At 58.9% G+C, this 21,152-nt stretch overlaps 3 protein-coding genes across 4 annotated transcripts in view; 2 read left to right on the top strand and 1 right to left on the bottom strand.

Annotated features, from left to right (window-relative positions):
- BRD1 (bromodomain containing 1) overlaps positions 1-3,176 on the top strand; it is a 34,805-nt gene extending 31,629 nt beyond the window's left edge. For both annotated transcript variants that reach the window (XM_028490730.2, XM_007126766.4), the window contains exons 9-12: positions 185-312; positions 596-705; positions 922-1,076; positions 1,759-3,176. In XM_028490730.2, coding sequence (XP_028346531.1) covers positions 185-312; positions 596-705; positions 922-1,076; positions 1,759-1,942 — 577 coding nt within the window. In that variant the 3' untranslated portion in view covers positions 1,943-3,176. The remainder of the gene's footprint in view (positions 1-184; positions 313-595; positions 706-921; positions 1,077-1,758) is intronic.
- Positions 1-21,152, bottom strand: part of LOC102975242 (zinc finger BED domain-containing protein 4) — a 475,711-nt gene that overhangs the window by 94,061 nt on the left and 360,498 nt on the right. The window lies entirely within an intron of this gene.
- The window catches only part of LOC112065888 (uncharacterized), a gene marked incomplete at its 5' end in the record, with an annotated part of 11,490 nt that continues 11,125 nt past the window's right edge, over positions 20,788-21,152 (top strand). Inside the window, one exon of the mRNA XM_024127257.1 lies at positions 20,788-21,115. Coding sequence (XP_023983025.1) covers positions 20,788-21,115 — 328 coding nt within the window. The remainder of the gene's footprint in view (positions 21,116-21,152) is intronic.

Genomic DNA, 21,152 nt, shown 5'->3' with positions numbered 1-21,152 from the left:
TTAGGACTCACTGCCGGGCCAGGGATTGATCCCTGGTCAGGGAACTAAGATCCCACACGGTGGGGCCCAAAAAAAAGGTGGCCAGCGCGGCCCTGCCGTCTCCCTTCCCTCCTGACCCCTCCCCACCTCCCCTCGTGCAGGGCCCGCGGCTGGGCTCTGACGGGCCCCTCTTTCCCTCCTGAAGCTTTAGCGCGCCCCCGTGCGGCCGGGGCAAGCCCGCCCTGGTCCGCAGGCACACGCTGGAGGACCGCAGCGCGCTGATCTCCTGCATCGAGAACGGGAACTATGCCAAGGCAGCCCGGATCGCGGCCGGTGCGTCCACGCCTGCCGCCGGCTTGCGCGGAGCGGGAGATGCTGGGGACCCGCGGGCTGGAGGCCTTGGAGCTGGGGGAGGGGTGAGGTGCAGGGCGAGGCGGTGTCGCGGCTTGAGGGCGGGCGCTGGGCCGGCCCTCTGCCTCCCCCCGGCTCTCGCGCCCTCAGGCCGGGCCGGGCGCACCCCGCAGGCCCGTCTTGCCGCCCCGGGGCGGCCTCAGCTGTGCGCGTGTTGGGTCCCGGGGGCCCTGCCTCTCTGACTCCCTTCTCTCCCTCTTCTCAGAAGTTGGTCAGAACAGCATGTGGATTTCAACGGACGCTGCGGCCTCTGTCCTCGAGCCCCTGAAGGTCGTGTGGGCCAAGTGCAGCGGCTACCCCTCGTACCCGGCCCTGGTGAGCCGCGGAGCCAGTGGGGCGGGGGCGCCGAACCGCGCGGCCGTGTCCCCGGGCCCTTGGGACAGGCGTCCTATGACCACCTGCTGGGAGATGCACACGGCGGGTGTCGGGGTGTGGGCGGAGTTCCTTCAGACCCCCCTCTCGTCGGGCCCTGGCCTGCTCCAGGGCACGGGGTGCGAGGGCTCCGCCGTGACCCCGTATCCTCCTCGGCAGATCATTGACCCCAAGATGCCACGTGTGCCTGGCCACCACAACGGCGTCACCATCCCGGCCCCGCCGCTGGACGTGCTGAAGGTCGGCGAGCACATGCAGACCAAGGTGGACGAAAAGCTCTTCCTTGTCCTGTTCTTCGACAACAAGAGGAGCTGGTGAGTGCCCGCCGCCTCCCGTGTGGGTCCGTGTGCTCCCGACGGGCCCCACGCGGGCTCCCAGACCCCTGTGCTCTGCCAGGGGATGCCCCTGCCTCGTCCCCCGACGTGCCGCGGTCCAACCCTGGCCTGAGTGCACGCGGGAACCGCCCCCCCGCCCGCCCTTCTGGCGCCAGGCTCCTCTGCCCTCTGCGCTGTGGCCCTTTCTGTGCCCGAGGCTGCTCGGTGGGGAGCCGGCTGCGGTGTCCCGTGCGGCTGCATTGGGTTTGTGTGTCTTGCTGACCCCTGCCCCCATCTTTATCTCCCTCCCGCCGACCCAGGCCGCGCCCCACTGCTGGGTTCCCCGTGGCTCAGAGGGTCTTCCGGACCCGTGGCCCTGCCCACCACTCCTTGCCGTATGAGTGCATGTGTCGTACGTATGTCTGTGTGCGTGTGTGCCCGTTGTCGCGTGTGCGTGCCCCTTGGTGGCCACTCAGGCGTGGCGTGGACGGCTGAGTGCTGCAGCGGCCCCCCGGGAAGTGACGCCGAGGAGAGGAGGTGACCGCTGATTCCGTGCTTGGGCGCTTTCCGAGATGCCACTTGGCCTGATTTGCCCGACGGCGTGGAGGCTGGGTGTGCGCGCGGTGGCCGCGGGGCAGGTTGACACTTGCGCGGCCTCACAGTCCGTTCTCTTCCTTCAAAGGCAGTGGCTTCCGAAGTCCAAGATGGTTCCCCTCGGCCTTGACGAGACGATAGACAAGTTGAAGATGATGGAGGGGAGGAACTCCAGCATCCGGAAGGCGGTGAGGATCGCCTTCGACCGCGCCATGAACCACCTGAGCCGCGTGCACGGGGAGCCGGCCAGCGACCTCAGCGACATAGACTGACGCGCCGGGGCCTTGTCCATAGTGTCGATACGCTGTACATACTGTATATTGTTCCCCACTTAACTTATTCTGATTTTTAGGTGTAGTTTAATTCTTTCTCCCAGGGAGGGGGAGGTTTTATTTCCCAGTTTTCTATGAAATCATCCCCGTCTGGGCACTCTGTGAATGGCGTGGGCGCGTCCCCCGAGTGCAGCTCTGTGCCCCTCACAGGTCACTCCAGAGGGCGCTGCCGGCGTCACTTTCTTTGATCTGTAGCTGGTTTTTTTTTTTTTTTTTTTTTTAAAGACTTTTGAATGTTTAATAATTTTGTAAATCATACTCTTTACACAGAGTACCACTTATTTAATAGATGGGATGTAAATTTAAATGACAAATGTGTATTTTAAGAAGGAAAATGACATTATTTTGAATGGTACTTTGTGGAAAGAGGTGGAGAATAAATTTATGCCGCGTGCATCACTTGCAAATCACCAAAAACACTCCGCCGCCCCCGTGAGGGCTGGGGCAGGCGCCTCCTCTGGGCCTCGCCAGCCTCGCCAGCCTCGACCACTCGCCAGCCTCCGCCTGTCCGCTCCAGCCTCCCACGGGTGTGCCTCCCAGCGGATTATTTATTGTAGAAAGTGTATTCATTTGCTTTGTAATGAAAGATAAATTTGCAGAAGTATATTGATATGCATTTTTATACAGGCACATAAAAATTCAACTTGCTTCGGGAGCAGGATGTGTTGGTTGTTGTACAAATGACTCTGGCTGTGTTCTTTGATTTTGTAACTTGTAATCTTTTGTTTACAACGAGGGGCTTTCTGTAACTTGTTTTAATTTAGAACACTTTGGTAGCAATAGAAACTTTGGATACATTTTTGTATGGTACACGTGATGTATATAGAATTAGTACTTTATTTTTATTTTTAAGAGGTAAAGCATTATGTTAGGGGAAAAGGTAGGGTGGGTTTCCAAAATTGCATTTTTTATATTAAAAAATAAAATCAAGATTTGGACGGTGTGTCCCTTTCATTCCTACATCATTAGAATGCCGGGTGGGCGTGCAGCCTGGCGGCCGGGCCGGGGCCGGGGCGAGGGTCCCTGCAGCGGAGGCACGCGACACACCTTCATCTCAAAAAGTGTCACGGGATGTCATTATTTATTATTTTACCTAATCATATTTTTATTTTAAAATGGTAGTTTAAAATTTTTAAATGTTTTTTTTTCTTTTCAGTCTGCATCGTTTGTAACATCTCCATAGAAACTTGAAAATAAAACATCTTCCTTTGATAGTTTTGTCCCGTGTCTGACGGACGCTTTCTCTCTGCTGTGGTTCTGGGGTCCTCGAGGAAGGCCTGTTGGGGCCACGTCGCTGCGGGCGAGGCCCCCGGCTGTGGTCGGAGAAGGGACGGGAGGGAGGGACGGAGGAACGGGGTCTTCCCGCCGGAGCTCCTGCCCCAGAGCCTGGAGCCGCACCCCGGGGCCTCCTCTGCCCCCACTGCCCCAAGTCACGGTCACGCCGAAGGTCGCGAGGGGCTGCCGTGGCCTGAGCTCTGCTGACGGCGTCCGCTGGCGCTGAGTCCTGCTGCTGTGGTTTCCACGGAGCCCCGCCACCCTGGCTGCCGGGACGTGTCCGGGCTCGTGGTGGGGCCTCCTGCACGCTCTGCTCTGCTCGCCCCGCTGGAGCTGGCCCTTGCCGCCGCTCGGACCCACTGGGCGGGCGTCCAGCCTGTCCCCCTTCGCCCGGGGCTTTGTGGTGTCAGCACCGAAGTCAGCGTCCCGGGAGCTCCTCACCCGTACCTGGGGCCCCTGCCAGGCTGGGGCAGCCCCAGGGAGCCCCCGTCTTGGAAGCTCACTCGGCCCACCACTGGCCGCCCGACCCCACCCAGGGCGTGGCTGTGCCGTGGCCCCAGCTGTGCCCCCAGCAGGGGCCTGGCAGGCGGGGCTGAGGGCGCCCCGTGTCCTTAGCGGGACCTCCTGGGCCCCACTGCCCTCTTGGATCCAGCCCCGGCGGCCCTGGGGCTCCTGTCTGTGGCTTCCTTCTTTCTTGGAGGGCCTCTGGGCAGAAAGGGCAGCTTCAGCGCGCAGGGGGGGTCTGTAAGGGCAGCTGGGGGCAAGGACCCAACGGGCGCTGGGGCGCCTCAGGCTGGAGCCCAGCCCGCGGGAGGCCGGCGGCCTCTCCTTGAGACCTGCAGTTAGTCCCGTGTGACCCGCTGCCCGGGGCCCTGGCCCTGCAGACTTGAGGCCACAGGGCTGGGGACTCTGGGGGACACTGGGGTCTCATGGTCTGAGCGGTGGGGCCCGAGCCTCCGGAGTCCCCACGTGGCAGGCCTGCGTGGCCCCGGCATCCAGCTCCCAGCGTAGGGGCAGAACTACAGCCCGACGCTGGGGCGTTTCGTGTCCAAGGCAGTGTAGAGGGTGCTCATCGTGTGACTGGGTCTCCCGGCCCTGTTCCCCCGGGCAGGGTCCAACCATGTGGTGTGGCCCCCTCCTGAGTTCTGTGGGCGGCACTCAGGGTTTCCCTGAAGCAGACAGGGATCCTCGCGTCCCCCCAACAAGCCCTCTCAGGGGTCCCCCACCCCGGACGTGTCTTCTCCATGTTCACCTTCCAGGCCTGCTCTGCGGGTAGGGCAGACTCCCCACTCCTGGACCAGGTGTGTCTGGCTTCTTGCGGGACGGGGGGGCAGAGGTCTCCCCCAAACCCTTCCCCCCAAACCAGAGGCTGACCCCAGGCTGGGGAGAGACTGTCCACGCACCCCCGCACCCCACAGACTTGTGGGGTCAGGCCTTGCCACCCTTGCTTGGACCCCGGCCCCTCCTGGGACCCCCAGGGGAGCTCCCTTGCAGTGAGGTGAGGCCAGGAGACAAGATCAATGGGAAGTAACTGGGAGCATCACTTCCAGGAAATGTCCTCCACGTGGGAGGGGTTTCCTCCTGCTGGCTGGAATGTGGATGTGGTGGCTGGAACTGGAGCAGCCATTTTGGACCGTGTGGAAAGTGGCAGAGCCACGAGCTCGATGGAGCTTGGACCTTTGATGTAAGCACAGAGCTTTCCTGTTGTGAAATACAATTCATATTTTATGGCAAGACAAAAAACATTAAAAAATTTTTTTCTGCCCTTTGGCCCCCTCTCTCCCCCTTACTGCTCATTGTGTATCTGCATGATGCATCAGCCACACCTTCCCCACTGGCAGAAACGCCTGCTCAACCATAAAGAACAATATTCTCCCAGCATCAACAAGACAACTCCTTAAAGATAAATTTCCTTCTTGACCTCCTAAGGGCCCAGGATGACGATGACGCTTAGATCTGGATTGTGTAAATTGTCAATAATACGTCATTCGATGTACAGCCCTCTGTCTCAAAAACCTTATATAACTGTGCCTTGACTTCTAGTGGGTGGAACAGTTCTCAGAGCTTTCTGAGATGCTCTTCCCCAGGTTATAATCCTCAAATTTGGCTCGAATAAAACGTTCCATTTCTTTTGTAGATCGACCGATTAATTTTTCTTTTTTAATTTATTTGCTTTTAATTTAATTTTATTTTGGCTGCATTGTGTCTTAGTTGCGGTGCACAGGATCTTCATTGAGGCAGGCGGGATCTTTCTGTTGCGGCGTGCGGGGCTCTTCGCGGTGATGAGCAGGCTTCTCTCTAGTTGCAGCGCGCGAGCTCCAGGTTGCGTGGGCTCTGCAGTTGTGGCGTGCGGGCTCTCTTGTTGTGGCGTGCGAGCTCAGTAGTTGTGGCGTGCTGGCTCAGTTGCCCCGCGGCATGTGGGATCTTAGTTCCCCGACCAGGGATCGAACCTGCGTCCCCTGCGTTGGCAGGCGGATTCTTATCCACTGCACCACCAGGGAAGCCCTAGACTGATTAATTTTTTTGTCGACACTACCAGGCCTGACGACTTTGTTATGTGATAGAAACATTACCTTTTAAAGCCACAGTTGGTTTCTTTAGAGCAGGTAAATCTCAAATCGGTCAAAATGAAATGATTAAAATTCCAGAAAAAATCGTGGAGTGACTATTTATTACCACGGAGTGAAGATGATCTTTTAAAATATGACACAACCTCCAGAAACCATAAAAGAAATATCAACATATTTAACAATGTAAAATTAAAAAATTTGTGCGGGCATGGTCAAAAATATCCCATCACTCACAAGGTCAAAAGACCAATTCGGAAGAATATTTGTAACTCAAACCACAGAAAGAGGGCTCATTTCCTTAAGAAATAAAAGTTCTACAAATCAGTTTTAAAAAGACCACCAACAGGATAGAAAAAAATGGGCAAACAACAGACTCATTTCCCAGAAAAGTGAACACAAACGGTTCTAAACATATTAAAAAATGCTTCATTTCACTCAGAGTAATAGCAATGCAAATTAAAACTGCACCGTAGAGGCCATTTTTAAATTGTCAGGTTGGCAAAGAAACAAAACCACAGGAAATGTCCAAGGGAGGGGGATGAGCCTTCTCAGACGCTGCTGGTCGGTGAGTGGCTGAGCTGATACCCCTGGGGAGGAGTCCGCACCGGTCATCAGACTAACGCCCTTTGACCCAGTGGTTCCACCTCTGAGCATTTATCCTGCAGATATATTCTCACCCGTGTGACGTGACTCTGTCAGGTGGCAGCATTTTGGTAAACGCAAGAGGTTAGAAACCACCTAAATGTCTATCCACAGGGGACTGCCAAGATCACCGGAGACGCACCACGTGGTGGAGTCCTCGGCAGCTGTTGCAAAGAGTGAGGAAGAGCTTTATACACTGATGCGGAAAATCTTCAAAATAAAGTGTAAACAGCAAAGCGGGGAAGAATGAGCAGGGTTTGCCGCTGTTTGTGTCAAAGAGGGGACTTGCCTGCATTTGTGGGAACTGAGTGCGGAGACCCGGATCCCTGGGAGTGTGTCCAGAGCCAGGTGGCTGAGAGGGTCCCTCCAAACGAAGCTGGCGGGGCCCAGCCTGGGGTCCCCTGAAGGCTGCCGCGCAGCCGCGCCTGGTCTCCGTATAAAAAAGCACGGGGGTGCCGAGCGGGCAGGTGTGCTGCCCTGGATGGCTGGGCAGCAGGGGCTGCGGGGAATGGGCCTCGGGTCGGGGGACACCGGGATGGCCCGGAGGGGCCTGGGCTGACGCGGGGGCGGGGGGGCTCCTCGGGGCGCATCGTGTTGCCTCCTCCGCTCTCCCATCCCAGCTGTTTATAACCCAGACGTTCGCTTTAAAAATGCATCATTTCAATAAAAACAAACTCGGCTGTCGTGTGGTCAAAACACGCTCAGCGTGGGCACAATTTCATGGTTATCTCCGCCAGTTCACACGCGAGACTTGTATTTAAAAATAAGTGCTCTGATATCCTGGTGGAGTTATTTTCTTTGGTCTTAAGAAGCAATATACACAAAGATAATGAAAATTAAAAATTCATCAGTGCTCTGAGACTCCATCTGTGGCCCCCCGAGACACTAGTGGTGATTTGTCAAGCTTGGCGGGGGACTTGGCTCTCTGCTGCAGATTTGGGGAGAAACTACAGAGAGAGAGGCTCCCTGGGAAGTCCATCGGACTGCGACCAGGCGCCTGGGAGGGCTGGGCTCCCGTTCCCAGGACACAGAGTGATGCTTCAAGCCCCAAGCAGGAAGCGCTGCCCCGGCCCCTGGCTGCCTGCTGGCTGGTGTGGACAGACACGGGGCCCTCATGCGCTTAAAATGTTCTTCTTGTCACTTTTAACGGGGTTCTGCTACCTTCTTTCACTACAGTACTTCTCCTGTTGCACATGAAGAGGGTCTCTTGTGGTACCAGCGCCCAGCCTGAAGCCCCAGACGCTCCAGGCCCACACGCCTCCCTCCGCCTGCTAGACCAGAAGAGGCCCCCCGGGGTGGAGGGAGACAGAGGTCCGAGGTCTGTGGCTACGTCCAGGGTGGTGGGGGGACCCTGTGCGAAGGGCCCTGGGCCGGGGGAGGGGCTGGCGTGGGCAGGAGGCCCAGGCCCTCCTGCCGGTATTAATAAACCAGCCCAAGTGGGAAAGTGGCGCCCCCCCCTCCCCCCCCCCGCTGCCCCTCCGCCTCCACGCTGGCTCTGTGACCCCCAGCCTCCGCGACCTGTCCCTGCGGTGGGCGTGGGGTCTCTGTCGGGTGACGGACAAGGTCTGTGGACAGGCCGGTCCGTGCTGACCGCTCAGCCCCCAGAGTCAAGCTGGGAGTGAGGCACCTCCGCGCCGCCCTCGGCTCAGCAGGAGAAGCTGCCGGAACCTTTGTCTCCCTCGAGGACTGCATTTCTGGCCTTTAAGTGGTGGTTTGATGAATAAATTATAGTCACGTATAAACATAAATATATACGCACACCAGTGTTGACTGTGTGTGTGGCGAGGCCGTGTGTGTGTGTGTGTGTGTGTCTGTGAGTGAACTTGAGCTTGGCGTGTGGGCTTCTGCTCTGCCTGTCGGCAGGGCTGAGGCTGCGCCCTGGGGTGGGCACTGCAGGACGGGCCCCTGCGCCCAGTTGGCACCGCTGCTGAGGGGCAGCCCGGCCCGTGGCTCCCGGGCAGTGGCGTCTTCCTCGTGCTTGTTGCCGATTCTGCGCTCGGTGTGAAGCTTTCTGCACATAAACCACAGTATATGACGTGCTGGCCGTGCCTATGACAGCCGGGCGTCCTTAGAGAAACAGCAGATTTGTTTTAACTTATACGTAGCAGATGCTCCGACTTCGCTGGCTCACCCGGCGAATCGCGGCCTCTGTGCACATTAAACAGGCCGGAGCCGGGAAGGTGCTCCGAGCCGTGGGTGCGCCCGCCGGGGCTGGGCTCCCCGGGGCTGGGGGCTGCTGTGGACCCGGGGCCCCGGCGCCCTGCGCTGGCGAGCAGCTGCTGGTTCCCTGCTCGGCTCCCCACCCCGGTTGGGAGCCTGACACGCGCCCGTGCCCCAGGCCCCGGGTGCCCCCTGAGCAGGTCCTCCCCCACCGGGGCCTCCCCACAGGGCTGCGAGCCCCACACCTGCCGCCTGCAGGGACGCCTGGCCAGGAGGGCTCCGCGGGGGAAGACGGACGGGCTCTGTGGACAGCGCTGGGAGGAGGGGGCCCTGGGGGGCCCGTGGCCTCCGGGGAGGGAGTCGCGTCTGGCTTGCGGGCGCGAGGGGCCCCGCCGTGGTTCCCCCAGACCCGCTACCAGGCCTCCTCTGTCCTTCCCCCAGAGACAGACCTCACTGCACGTCCCCGGTCGCGCGCTGCTGGGCGTCAGCAGCCCCGCTGGGCACCACCCAGCCGCCCCTCCACTCCTGCCCGCCAGCCAGGCCCTCCCCATGTCCCTTCGCAGACCCCTGGGCTGCGTGCCCGGCAGGGGCCCCTGGCGCAGTCCCCCGGCCCGGCCTCACTGGCCCCCTAGCTTTGCCTCCCTTCTCCCTTCAGCCTCCACCTCTGGCTCTTTCTTGAGCTTCCTGGCTGCCTCCCCTCCCCTCCTCAGCGCTGTTCATTCCCTAGGGCCTTCCTTCCTGCGTCTGCCTGGGTCCACAGATGTTTCCTGGGACCTGGTGTGTGCCAGGCTCTGTGTCGGACAAGAGATGGGTGACAGCCTGCTGATCCGCCACCCCCCCACCCAGGCAGGAGCTGGGCAGCGCCCAGAACAAGGGTGAGGAGTCACAGGTACGCTGGGCAGGCTGCCTGGAGGAGGTGTCTCATAGCGCCGCCGAGGACGGGGCGCTCCTGGGTGCACGGCAGGGAGGGGTCAGGAAATGGACCAGGTCAAGGGGGGCGGAGGGGCTGGGATGGGTGGGGAGACCCCTCAGAGAGGCCCAGCAGGGCGGGAAGGCCACCTGGACAGGCAGGTGGGCCACTGTGCCGGCCGGACAGTTGTGCATGTCGGGTGAAGCGGAGGCCGTGACGTGGCTGGACTGAGCTGCAGAGGAAGCCGGTCTGAGGCATCGGGCTGCGGACACAGTCCTGCCCCATGGGCTTCCCGGGCACCGGGGCTCAGCGGACACACGGGTCGGGGCGGGGCAGGCGTCCCGAAGCCTTTGTTCTTTCTGAACAAGGGTCCTTTCTGTCTTGCAGGCTCTGCATGTTACATGGCCAGTCCTGGGTGGAGGTCAGGCAAATGCAGAGACCTGGGCACCCGGCAAGGGGCTGTGGGGCTGGGGCAGATGAGGAGGGGGAGGTGCTGGGCGCCTGAGCTCCAAGGACTGGGATGTCACCCAGTGGGGTGACGTCATCCGAGTTATGTGAAGCCCCAGGGGCTACGGCTCTAAAGGGCAGGGGCTTGGGGTGCCCAGGGCGGCTGCACCCGCGGGGTGCACACGGAGGCCTCTGAGAGCCGGTCAGTCTTCTGTGGCCACGCTGAGCGCAGGTGCAAGGTCAGAGGGGACCCGGGGCACAGGGAAGGTCTTGTCCAGAGGGACCCGGGGACAGGCCACGGGAAGCAACAGCCCACCGCAGGCCCCCATCGGATGCCCCTGGGACGCGGGGTCAGGAGCCACGGGACCGCTGGCCCCTCAGACTGCTTTGCTTCCAGTCTTGCTGGGGGGCTGGGAGGCCACAGACCTGCCTGGCGGCCCCGCCTGCGTTCTGAGAGCTGGCCCTCCCGTGTGGGCGGCCAGGGCCCGTGTCCTGCCAGGGAGGTCCACGCGCGCCTTGTGGACCCTGGTTAGACGTGGTGATGGGGACCCTCCTCCACCCTCCTGTGCACACAGCAGCCCCGACGCAGACAGTGGGGTTGGTGCGGCCCCCTCGGCTGACCTGGGCAGGTGGGCAGGAGGCCGGGCCCACCCTTGGTTGTCCCTGGCAGCTCCTGGCATTTTGAGAAATTGAACTCTGAATGATGAGGTTCAGCTGGATTTCTCCTGATAGATTCCTGAAAGTTAATTGAAAATAAAATGCATGATCTTTTCTTTTGATGAGAAAAGGCAGATTTAGCTGGAACTAATCAGCAATGGGGCTGGAGAAACTTGGAGACTGTGGAGGGAAAATAAAAGTTTGAAGGCACGTGAAAAACATGGTAATTCTCACCAAACCGTGTGCATTATGAGTATTAATACCGGGGCTGCAAGGCACCGCCCCTCTCCAACACTGCCCAGTTCCCGGGTCCGTTGTCATTACAGCTCGTTACCGGTGCCGTTTGCTTTTTCACTTATACTGACCGTCCCCAGGAAACTGGACTGGGAGCCTGGAGCTGGAGCCACTGGCCGGCCGGGGCGGGGGCCATGCACCCCAGCCTCGCGGGACCCCCACTGGCCCTGCTGCCCACCCACGCCTGTCGCTCCGCTCACGAGGATGGTCCTGACCCACTTCCTTCCCAAGAGGTCTCAGAACCGAGCTCGGCCCTCGGTGCTGTGGGCACGGTGCCACTGGTGATGTCGTCCCCTGGGCTCCTGGGCATTAGAGCCCCGGCCTGGGGGCCAGCTGTGCCAGCTGTCGTGCTATTGTCCCCTGCTGTGGCGCAAACCACCCCAGCTCGGACCCCACACTTGTATTGTCATCCACAGTTTGTGCGGGAAGAGGTCGGCACGGCTGGGCTCTCGGCTCGGGGCCTGCGCGGCCGCAGTGCTTCACGCGCAGGCAAGCGGTTGGCACCGTCCAGCTTCTTGTTTGGTTGTAGGACTGTGGCTTCCCTTCCTGCTGGCTGTTGGCGAGAGGCCACCCTTGGGTCCTGGTGCGCTGTGGTCCTAATGCGGCTGCTTTGCCCCCTGATCCATCAAGACGGGGTTACCGTCCCGCGTGAGGAAGTCACACGCGCGTGGTCATGGGCACCCTCACTCGTATCACGTGCTCCTGCTCAGAAGCAAGTCATGGGTCCTGCCCACACTCACAGGGACGGGGCCACGCAAAGGGGGGACACCTGGATGTGGGAGGCCCAGGACCGCCCAGCGTCTGTCTGCCGAGACTCCCCAGGGGCCTGAGCCCCACAGCACGTGCTGTGCGTGCTTCCTGGGGAAGGGAAGTCTAGGCACCCCTCGCGGGGTTTGCCAAACTGGCCTGGACCTCGCCTCCCTTCCCTCTGTCCGGCCCCTTCTCCCTGACCTCCCAGACAGACTCCCTGGGCCTTTGCTCTCCCCTCTTTGTCCACCCTGACCGTCTGGGCAAATGCAGATGTGTCTGCACCCAACAACAGAGCATCAAAACGGTGTGGCAAAAATCAATAGAACTGCAAGGAGAAATGGCCAAATCCACAAATGTGATGGTAGGACATTGGACTCCTGTTAGCAGTGGGCAGCTCCAGCAGGCAGACAATTATAAAGACAGAGCTGAACTCAACGGCACCATCCATCAACTGCACCTAATTGACACCTACAGACCGCTCCATCCAACAAAGCGGGCTTAGTTGCTCCGCGGCATGTGGGATCTTCCTGGACCAGGGATCGAACCTGCGTCCCCTGCGTTGGCAGGCGGATTCTTATCCACTGCACCACCAGGGAAGCCCTAGACTGATTAATTTTTTTGTCGACACTACCAGGCCTGACGACTTTGTTATGTGATAGAAACATTACCTTTTAAAGCCACAGTTGGTTTCTTTAGAGCAGGTAAATCTCAAATCGGTCAAAATGAAATGATTAAAATTCCAGAAAAAATCGTGGAGTGACTATTTATTACCACGGAGTGAAGATGATCTTTTAAAATATGACACAACCTCCAGAAACCATAAAAGAAATATCAACATATTTAACAATGTAAAATTAAAAAATTTGTGCGGGCATGGTCAAAAATATCCCATCACTCACAAGGTCAAAAGACCAATTCGGAAGAATATTTGTAACTCAAACCACAGAAAGAGGGCTCATTTCCTTAAGAAATAAAAGTTCTACAAATCAGTTTTAAAAAGACCACCAACAGGATAGAAAAAAATGGGCAAACAACAGACTCATTTCCCAGAAAAGTGAACACAAACGGTTCTAAACATATTAAAAAATGCTTCATTTCACTCAGAGTAATAGCAATGCAAATTAAAACTGCACCGTAGAGGCCATTTTTAAATTGTCAGGTTGGCAAAGAAACAAAACCACAGGAAATGTCCAAGGGAGGGGGATGAGCCTTCTCAGACGCTGCTGGTCGGTGAGTGGCTGAGCTGATACCCCTGGGGAGGAGTCCGCACCGGTCATCAGACTAACGCCCTTTGACCCAGTGGTTCCACCTCTGAGCATTTATCCTGCAGATATATTCTCACCCGTGTGACGTGACTCTGTCAGGTGGCAGCATTTTGGTAAACGCAAGAGGTTAGAAACCACCTAAATGTCTATCCACAGGGGACTGCCAAGATCACCGGAGACGCACCACGTGGTGGAGTCCTCGGCAGCTGTTGCAAAGAGTGAGGAAGAGCTTTATACACTGATGCGGAAAATCTTCAAAATAAAGTGTAAACAGCAAAGCGGGGAAGAATGAGCAGGGTTTGCCGCTGTTTGTGTCAAAGAGGGGACTTGCCTGCATTTGTGGGAACTGAGTGCGGAGACCCGGATCCCTGGGAGTGTGTCCAGAGCCAGGTGGCTGAGAGGGTCCCTCCAAACGAAGCTGGCGGGGCCCAGCCTGGGGTCCCCTGAAGGCTGCCGCGCAGCCGCGCCTGGTCTCCGTATAAAAAAGCACGGGGGTGCCGAGCGGGCAGGTGTGCTGCCCTGGATGGCTGGGCAGCAGGGGCTGCGGGGAATGGGCCTCGGGTCGGGGGACACCGGGATGGCCCGGAGGGGCCTGGGCTGACGCGGGGGCGGGGGGGCTCCTCGGGGCGCATCGTGTTGCCTCCTCCGCTCTCCCATCCCAGCTGTTTATAACCCAGACGTTCGCTTTAAAAATGCATCATTTCAATAAAAACAAACTCGGCTGTCGTGTGGTCAAAACACGCTCAGCGTGGGCACAATTTCATGGTTATCTCCGCCAGTTCACACGCGAGACTTGTATTTAAAAATAAGTGCTCTGATATCCTGGTGGAGTTATTTTCTTTGGTCTTAAGAAGCAATATACACAAAGATAATGAAAATTAAAAATTCATCAGTGCTCTGAGACTCCATCTGTGGCCCCCCGAGACACTAGTGGTGATTTGTCAAGCTTGGCGGGGGACTTGGCTCTCTGCTGCAGATTTGGGGAGAAACTACAGAGAGAGAGGCTCCCTGGGAAGTCCATCGGACTGCGACCAGGCGCCTGGGAGGGCTGGGCTCCCGTTCCCAGGACACAGAGTGATGCTTCAAGCCCCAAGCAGGAAGCGCTGCCCCGGCCCCTGGCTGCCTGCTGGCTGGTGTGGACAGACACGGGGCCCTCATGCGCTTAAAATGTTCTTCTTGTCACTTTTAACGGGGTTCTGCTACCTTCTTTCACTACAGTACTTCTCCTGTTGCACATGAAGAGGGTCTCTTGTGGTACCAGCGCCCAGCCTGAAGCCCCAGACGCTCCAGGCCCACACGCCTCCCTCCGCCTGCTAGACCAGAAGAGGCCCCCCGGGGTGGAGGGAGACAGAGGTCCGAGGTCTGTGGCTACGTCCAGGGTGGTGGGGGGACCCTGTGCGAAGGGCCCTGGGCCGGGGGAGGGGCTGGCGTGGGCAGGAGGCCCAGGCCCTCCTGCCGGTATTAATAAACCAGCCCAAGTGGGAAAGTGGCGCCCCCCCCTCCCCCCCCCCCCCCCCCCCCCCCCCCCCCCCCCGCTCTGTGCGCCCCCGCCCTCCCCCCCCCCGCTGCCCCTCCGCCTCCACGCTGGCTCTGTGACCCCCAGCCTCCGCGACCTGTCCCTGCGGTGGGCGTGGGGTCTCTGTCGGGTGACGGACAAGGTCTGTGGACAGGCCGGTCCGTGCTGACCGCTCAGCCCCCAGAGCCAAGCTGGGAGTGAGGCACCTCCGCGCCGCCCTCGGCTCAGCAGGAGAAGCTGCCGGAACCTTTGTCTCCCTCGAGGACTGCATTTCTGGCCTTTAAGTGGTGGTTTGATGAATAAATTATAGTCACGTATAAACATAAATATATACGCACACCAGTGTTGACTGTGTGTGTGGCGAGGCCGTGTGTGTGTGTGTGTGTGTCTGTGAGTGAACTTGAGCTTGGCGTCTGGGCTTCTGCTCTGCCTGTCGGCAGGGCTGAGGCTGCGCCCTGGGGTGGGCACTGCAGGACGGGCCCCTGCGCCCAGTTGGCACCGCTGCTGAGGGGCAGCCCGGCCCGTGGCTCCCGGGCAGTGGCGTCTTCCTCGTGCTTGTTGCCGATTCTGCGCTCGGTGTGAAGCTTTCTGCACATAAACCACAGTATATGACGTGCTGGCCGTGCCTATGACAGCCGGGCGTCCTTAGAGAAACAGCAGATTTGTTTTAACTTATACGTAGCAGATGCTCCGACTTCGCTGGCTCACCCGGCGAATCGCGGCCTCTGTGCACATTAAACAGGCCGGAGCCGGGAAGGTGCTCCGAGCCGTGGGTGCGCCCGCCGGGGCTGGGCTCCCCGGGGCTGGGCTCCCCGGGGCTGGGGGCTGCTGTGGACCCGGGGCCCCGGCGCCCTGCGCTGGCGAGCAGCTGCTGGTTCCCTGCTCGGCTCCCCACCCCGGTTGGGAGCCTGACACGCGCCCGTGCCCCAGGCCCCGGGTGCCCCCTGAGCAGGTCCTCCCCCACCGGGGCCTCCCCACAGGGCTGCGAGCCCCACACCTGCCGCCTGCAGGGACGCCTGGCCAGGAGGGCTCCGCGGGGGAAGACGGACGGGCTCTGTGGACAGCGCTGGGAGGAGGGGGCCCTGGGGGGCCCGTGGCCTCCGGGGAGGGAGTCGCGTCTGGCTTGCGGGCGCGAGGGGCCCCGCCGTGGTTCCCCCAGACCCGCTACCAGGCCTCCTCTGTCCTTCCCCCAGAGACAGACCTCACTGCACGTCCCCGGTCGCGCGCTGCTGGGCGTCAGCAGCCCCGCTGGGCACCACCCAGCCGCCCCTCCACTCCTGCCCGCCAGCCAGGCCCTCCCCATGTCCCTTCGCAGACCCCTGGGCTGCGTGCCCGGCAGGGGCCCCTGGCGCAGTCCCCCGGCCCGGCCTCACTGGCCCCCTAGCTTTGCCTCCCTTCTCCCTTCAGCCTCCACCTCTGGCTCTTTCTTGAGCTTCCTGGCTGCCTCCCCTCCCCTCCTCAGCGCTGTTCATTCCCTAGGGCCTTCCTTCCTGCGTCTGCCTGGGTCCACAGATGTTTCCTGGGACCTGGTGTGTGCCAGGCTCTGTGTCGGACAAGAGATGGGTGACAGCCTGCTGATCCGCCACCCCCCCACCCAGGCAGGAGCTGGGCAGCGCCCAGAACAAGGGTGAGGAGTCACAGGTACGCTGGGCAGGCTGCCTGGAGGAGGTGTCTCATAGCGCCGCCGAGGACGGGGCGCTCCTGGGTGCACGGCAGGGAGGGGTCAGGAAATGGACCAGGTCAAGGGGGGCGGAGGGGCTGGGATGGGTGGGGAGACCCCTCAGAGAGGCCCAGCAGGGCGGGAAGGCCACCTGGACAGGCAGGTGGGCCACTGTGCCGGCCGGACAGTTGTGCATGTCGGGTGAAGCGGAGGCCGTGACGTGGCTGGACTGAGCTGCAGAGGAAGCCGGTCTGAGGCATCGGGCTGTGGACACAGTCCTGCCCCATGGGCTTCCCGGGCACCGGGGCTCAGCGGACACACGGGTCGGGGCGGGGCAGGCGTCCCGAAGCCTTTGTTCTTTCTGAACAAGGGTCCTTTCTGTCTTGCAGGCTCTGCATGTTACATGGCCAGTCCTGGGTGGAGGTCAGGCAAATGCAGAGACCTGGGCACCCGGCAAGGGGCTGTGGGGCTGGGGCAGATGAGGAGGGGGAGGTGCTGGGCGCCTGAGCTCCAAGGACTGGGATGTCACCCAGTGGGGTGACGTCATCCGAGTTATGTGAAGCCCCAGGGGCTACGGCTCTAAAGGGCAGGGGCTTGGGGTGCCCAGGGCGGCTGCACCCGCGGGGTGCACACGGAGGCCTCTGAGAGCCGGTCAGTCTTCTGTGGCCACGCTGAGCGCAGGTGCAAGGTCAGAGGGGACCCGGGGCACAGGGAAGGTCTTGTCCAGAGGGACCCGGGGACAGGCCACGGGAAGCAACAGCCCACCGCAGGCCCCCATCGGATGCCCCTGGGACGCGGGGTCAGGAGCCACGGGACCGCTGGCCCCTCAGACTGCTTTGCTTCCAGTCTTGCTGGGGGGCTGGGAGGCCACAGACCTGCCTGGCGGCCCCGCCTGCGTTCTGAGAGCTGGCCCTCCCGTGTGGGCGGCCAGGGCCCGTGTCCTGCCAGGGAGGTCCACGCGCGCCTTGTGGACCTTGGTTAGACGTGGTGATGGGGACCCTCCTCCACCCTCCTGTGCACACAGCAGCCCCGACGCAGACAGTGGGGTTGGTGCGGCCCCCTCGGCTGACCTGGGCAGGTGGGCAGGAGGCCGGGCCCACCCTTGGTTGTCCCTGGCAGCTCCTGGCATTTTGAGAAATTGAACTCTGAATGATGAGGTTCAGCTGGATTTCTCCTGATAGATTCCTGAAAGTTAATTGAAAATAAAATGCATGATCTTTTCTTTTGATGAGAAAAGGCAGATTTAGCTGGAACTAATCAGCAATGGGGCTGGAGAAACTTGGAGACTGTGGAGGGAAAATAAAAGTTTGAAGGCACGTGAAAAACATGGTAATTCTCACCAAACCGTGTGCATTATGAGTATTAATACCGGGGCTGCAAGGCACCGCCCCTCTCCAACACTGCCCAGTTCCCGGGTCCGTTGTCATTACAGCTCGTTACCGGTGCCGTTTGCTTTTTCACTTATACTGACCGTCCCCAGGAAACTGGACTGGGAGCCTGGAGCTGGAGCCACTGGCCGGCCGGGGCGGGGGCCATGCACCCCAGCCTCGCGGGACCCCCACTGGCCCTGCTGCCCACCCACGCCTGTCGCTCCGCTCACGAGGATGGTCCTGACCCACTTCCTTCCCAAGAGGTCTCAGAACCGAGCTCGGCCCTCGGTGCTGTGGGCACGGTGCCACTGGTGATGTCGTCCCCTGGGCTCCTGGGCATTAGAGCCCCGGCCTGGGGGCCAGCTGTGCCAGCTGTCGTGCTATTGTCCCCTGCTGTGGCGCAAACCACCCCAGCTCGGACCCCACACTTGTATTGTCATCCACAGTTTGTGCGGGAAGAGGTCGGCACGGCTGGGCTCTCGGCTCGGGGCCTGCGCGGCCGCAGTGCTTCACGCGCAGGCAAGCGGTTGACACCGTCCAGCTTCTTGTTTGGTTGTAGGACTGTGGCTTCCCTTCCTGCTGGCTGTTGGCGAGAGGCCACCCTTGGGTCCTGGTGCGCTGTGGTCCTAATGCGGCTGCTTTGCCCCCTGATCCATCAAGACGGGGTTACCGTCCCGCGTGAGGAAGTCACACGCGCGTGGTCATGGGCACCCTCACTCGTATCACGTGCTCCTGCTCAGAAGCAAGTCATGGGTCCTGCCCACACTCACAGGGACGGGGCCACGCAAAGGGGGGACACCTGGATGTGGGAGGCCCAGGACCGCCCAGCGTCTGTCTGCCGAGACTCCCCAGGGGCCTGAGCCCCACAGCACGTGCTGTGCGTGCTTCCTGGGGAAGGGAAGTCTAGGCACCCCTCGCGGGGTTTGCCAAACTGGCCTGGACCTCGCCTCCCTTCCCTCTGTCCGGCCCCTTCTCCCTGACCTCCCAGACAGACTCCCTGGGCCTTTGCTCTCCCCTCTTTGTCCACCCTGACCGTCTGGGCAAATGCAGATGTGTCTGCACCCAACAACAGAGCATCAAAACGGTGTGGCAAAAATCAATAGAACTGCAAGGAGAAATGGCCAAATCCACAAATGTGATGGTAGGACATTGGACTCCTGTTAGCAGTGGGCAGCTCCAGCAGGCAGACAATTATAAAGACAGAGCTGAACTCAACGGCACCATCCATCAACTGCACCTAATTGACACCTACAGACCGCTCCATCCAACAAAGCAGGATACATATTCTTCTCAAGCTCACATGGAACGTTCACCAAGATAGACCACATTCTGGGCCATAAAACACACCTTAACAAGTTCAAAAGCCTAGTAATCAGATAACGTATGCTCTCAGACCGCAGTGGAATTAAACTAGAAATCAATAAGAGAAAGATAGCTGGATGGTTCCAAAATATCTGGAGAAGAAACAATGCACAAGTCAAAGAAAAATCTCAAAAGAAATAGAAAAATATTATGAATGAAATGAAAATGAAAATATAAGTTGTCAAAATTGCTAGGATGCAGTGAAAGTAGTGCTTACAGGGAAATTTACAGAAGAATGCATACATTAGAAAAGAAGAAAAATATGGAACCGATAATCAAGCTCTCACTTTAGGAAACCAGAAAAAGAAGAGCAAATTAAATCCCTATTAAAGAAGTCGAATGAACAATTAATAGCCTTCCCAAACAGAGAGCACCAGACCTAGATGGCTTCACTGGTGGATTCTACCCAACACTGAAGGGAGAAATTATACCAATTCTCTACAAGCTGTTCCAGAAAATAGAAACAGAGGGAACATCTCGTAACTCATTCTATGAAGCTGCATCGCTCTAATACCAAGACAAAGATATTAATTACAAGAAAAGGAAACTATAGGCCAATATGTCCCATGAACATAAGATGCAAAAATTCTCAACAAAACGTTAGCAAGTTGAATCCAACGGTGTATAAAAAGAATACACTAGGACTATGAACAAGTGGGATTTGTTTCAGGTATGCAATGTTGGCTCAACATTAAAAAAGCAATTAATGGGGGCTTCCCTGGTGGCGCAGTGGTTGGGAGTCCGCCTGCCGATGCAGGGGGCGCGGGTTCGTGCCCCGGTCCGGGGGGATCCCGCGTGCCGCGGAGCGGCTGGGCCCGTGGGCCATGGCCGCTGGGCCTGCGCGTCCGGAGCCTGTGCTCCGCGACGGGAGGGGCCACGGCAGTGAGAGGCCCGCGTACCACACACACACACACAAAAGCAATTAATGTAACCCATCACATCAACAAGCTAAAGAACAAAAATCACACGATTATATACAATAGATGCAAAAAAAGCATTTGATAAAATACCATACCCATTCCTGACAACAATTCTCAGCAAAATAGGAATAGAGGGGAACCTCTTCAACTTGAACATCTACGAAAACCCAACAGGGAACATCACACTCAATGGTGAAACACTAGATGCTTTCCCACTCATTTCTGATGGCTCAGTGAAGAGGCACCTCCTCCAGGCAGCCTTCTGGACTCCTCCCTCCCTCTCCTGGGTGAGGGGCCTCTTCTCTGGGGTCCACAGCTCCTGGTGCAGTCTCGACTTGCTCCTCTACCTGTGAGCTCCTTGAGGGAAGGCTCACTGTTCCCACGTCTGGCCGAGGGGCTGCATGGGTGAGCTGAAGGCAGGGTGAAACTACACAAGGGGGGTGAGTAAGTTCTGCAGCGACAGCCGTCACGCAAGGAGCTTTTGGGGGGAGGAGCTGAACCTGGGTTAGGGGCACAGCTCAGGAGTTGGTCGACTGGTGTGGGGTGGGTGACCGAGAGGGTGATGGATCGCTGAGGTCTGTGCAGAACCCAGGCCAGGGGCTGACAGCCGGTCCCCAGGGGCTGTCACCTCCACTGTGTGGGCAACTGTGTGTGATGGGTGGGTGGGTGGGAACACATCTCAGGGCGCTGGTGATCGACTCTCAGAGTGAGTTCTCGGAGGTGAGTGAGCAGTTACTTGGGAGTGTTTATGGCCTGCCTACCAGGTAAGAGGAGGCTTAGAACTCAGCAGGGTCGTAATGAGCTCTGGGCAATTTCTGGTGATGTTGACTGTCAGCTATCTATCCCTCCGTTTGTCCATCCATTTACCCATCCATCTACCGACCCACCCACTCATCCATCCATCCATCCATCCATCCACCCATCCATCCAGCCACCCATCCATCCATCCATCCATCCATCCATCCATCCATCCACCCATCCATCCACCCATCCATCCATCCATCCATCCATCCATCCACCCATCCATCCATCCACCCATCCATCCATCCATCCATCCATCCATCCATCCATCCATCCATCCATCCATCCATCCATCCATCCATCCATCCATCCATCCATCCATCCATCCATCCATCCATCCATCCATCCATCCATCCATCCATCCATCCATCCATCCATCCATCCATCCATCCATCCATCCATCCATCCATCCATCCATCCATCCATCCATCCATCCATCCATCCATCCATCCACCCATCCATCCACCCATCCATCCATCCATCCATCCATCCATCCACCCATCCATCCATCCACCCATCCATCCATCCATCCACCCATCCACCCATCCACC

Source organism: Physeter macrocephalus, chromosome 6 (genome assembly GCF_002837175.3).
Source record: "Physeter macrocephalus isolate SW-GA chromosome 6, ASM283717v5, whole genome shotgun sequence".
Taxonomy (NCBI): Eukaryota; Metazoa; Chordata; class Mammalia; order Artiodactyla; family Physeteridae; genus Physeter; species Physeter macrocephalus.
Note: the sequence above shows the minus strand (reverse complement) of the source record. Positions and strands in the feature narration are given on the sequence as shown.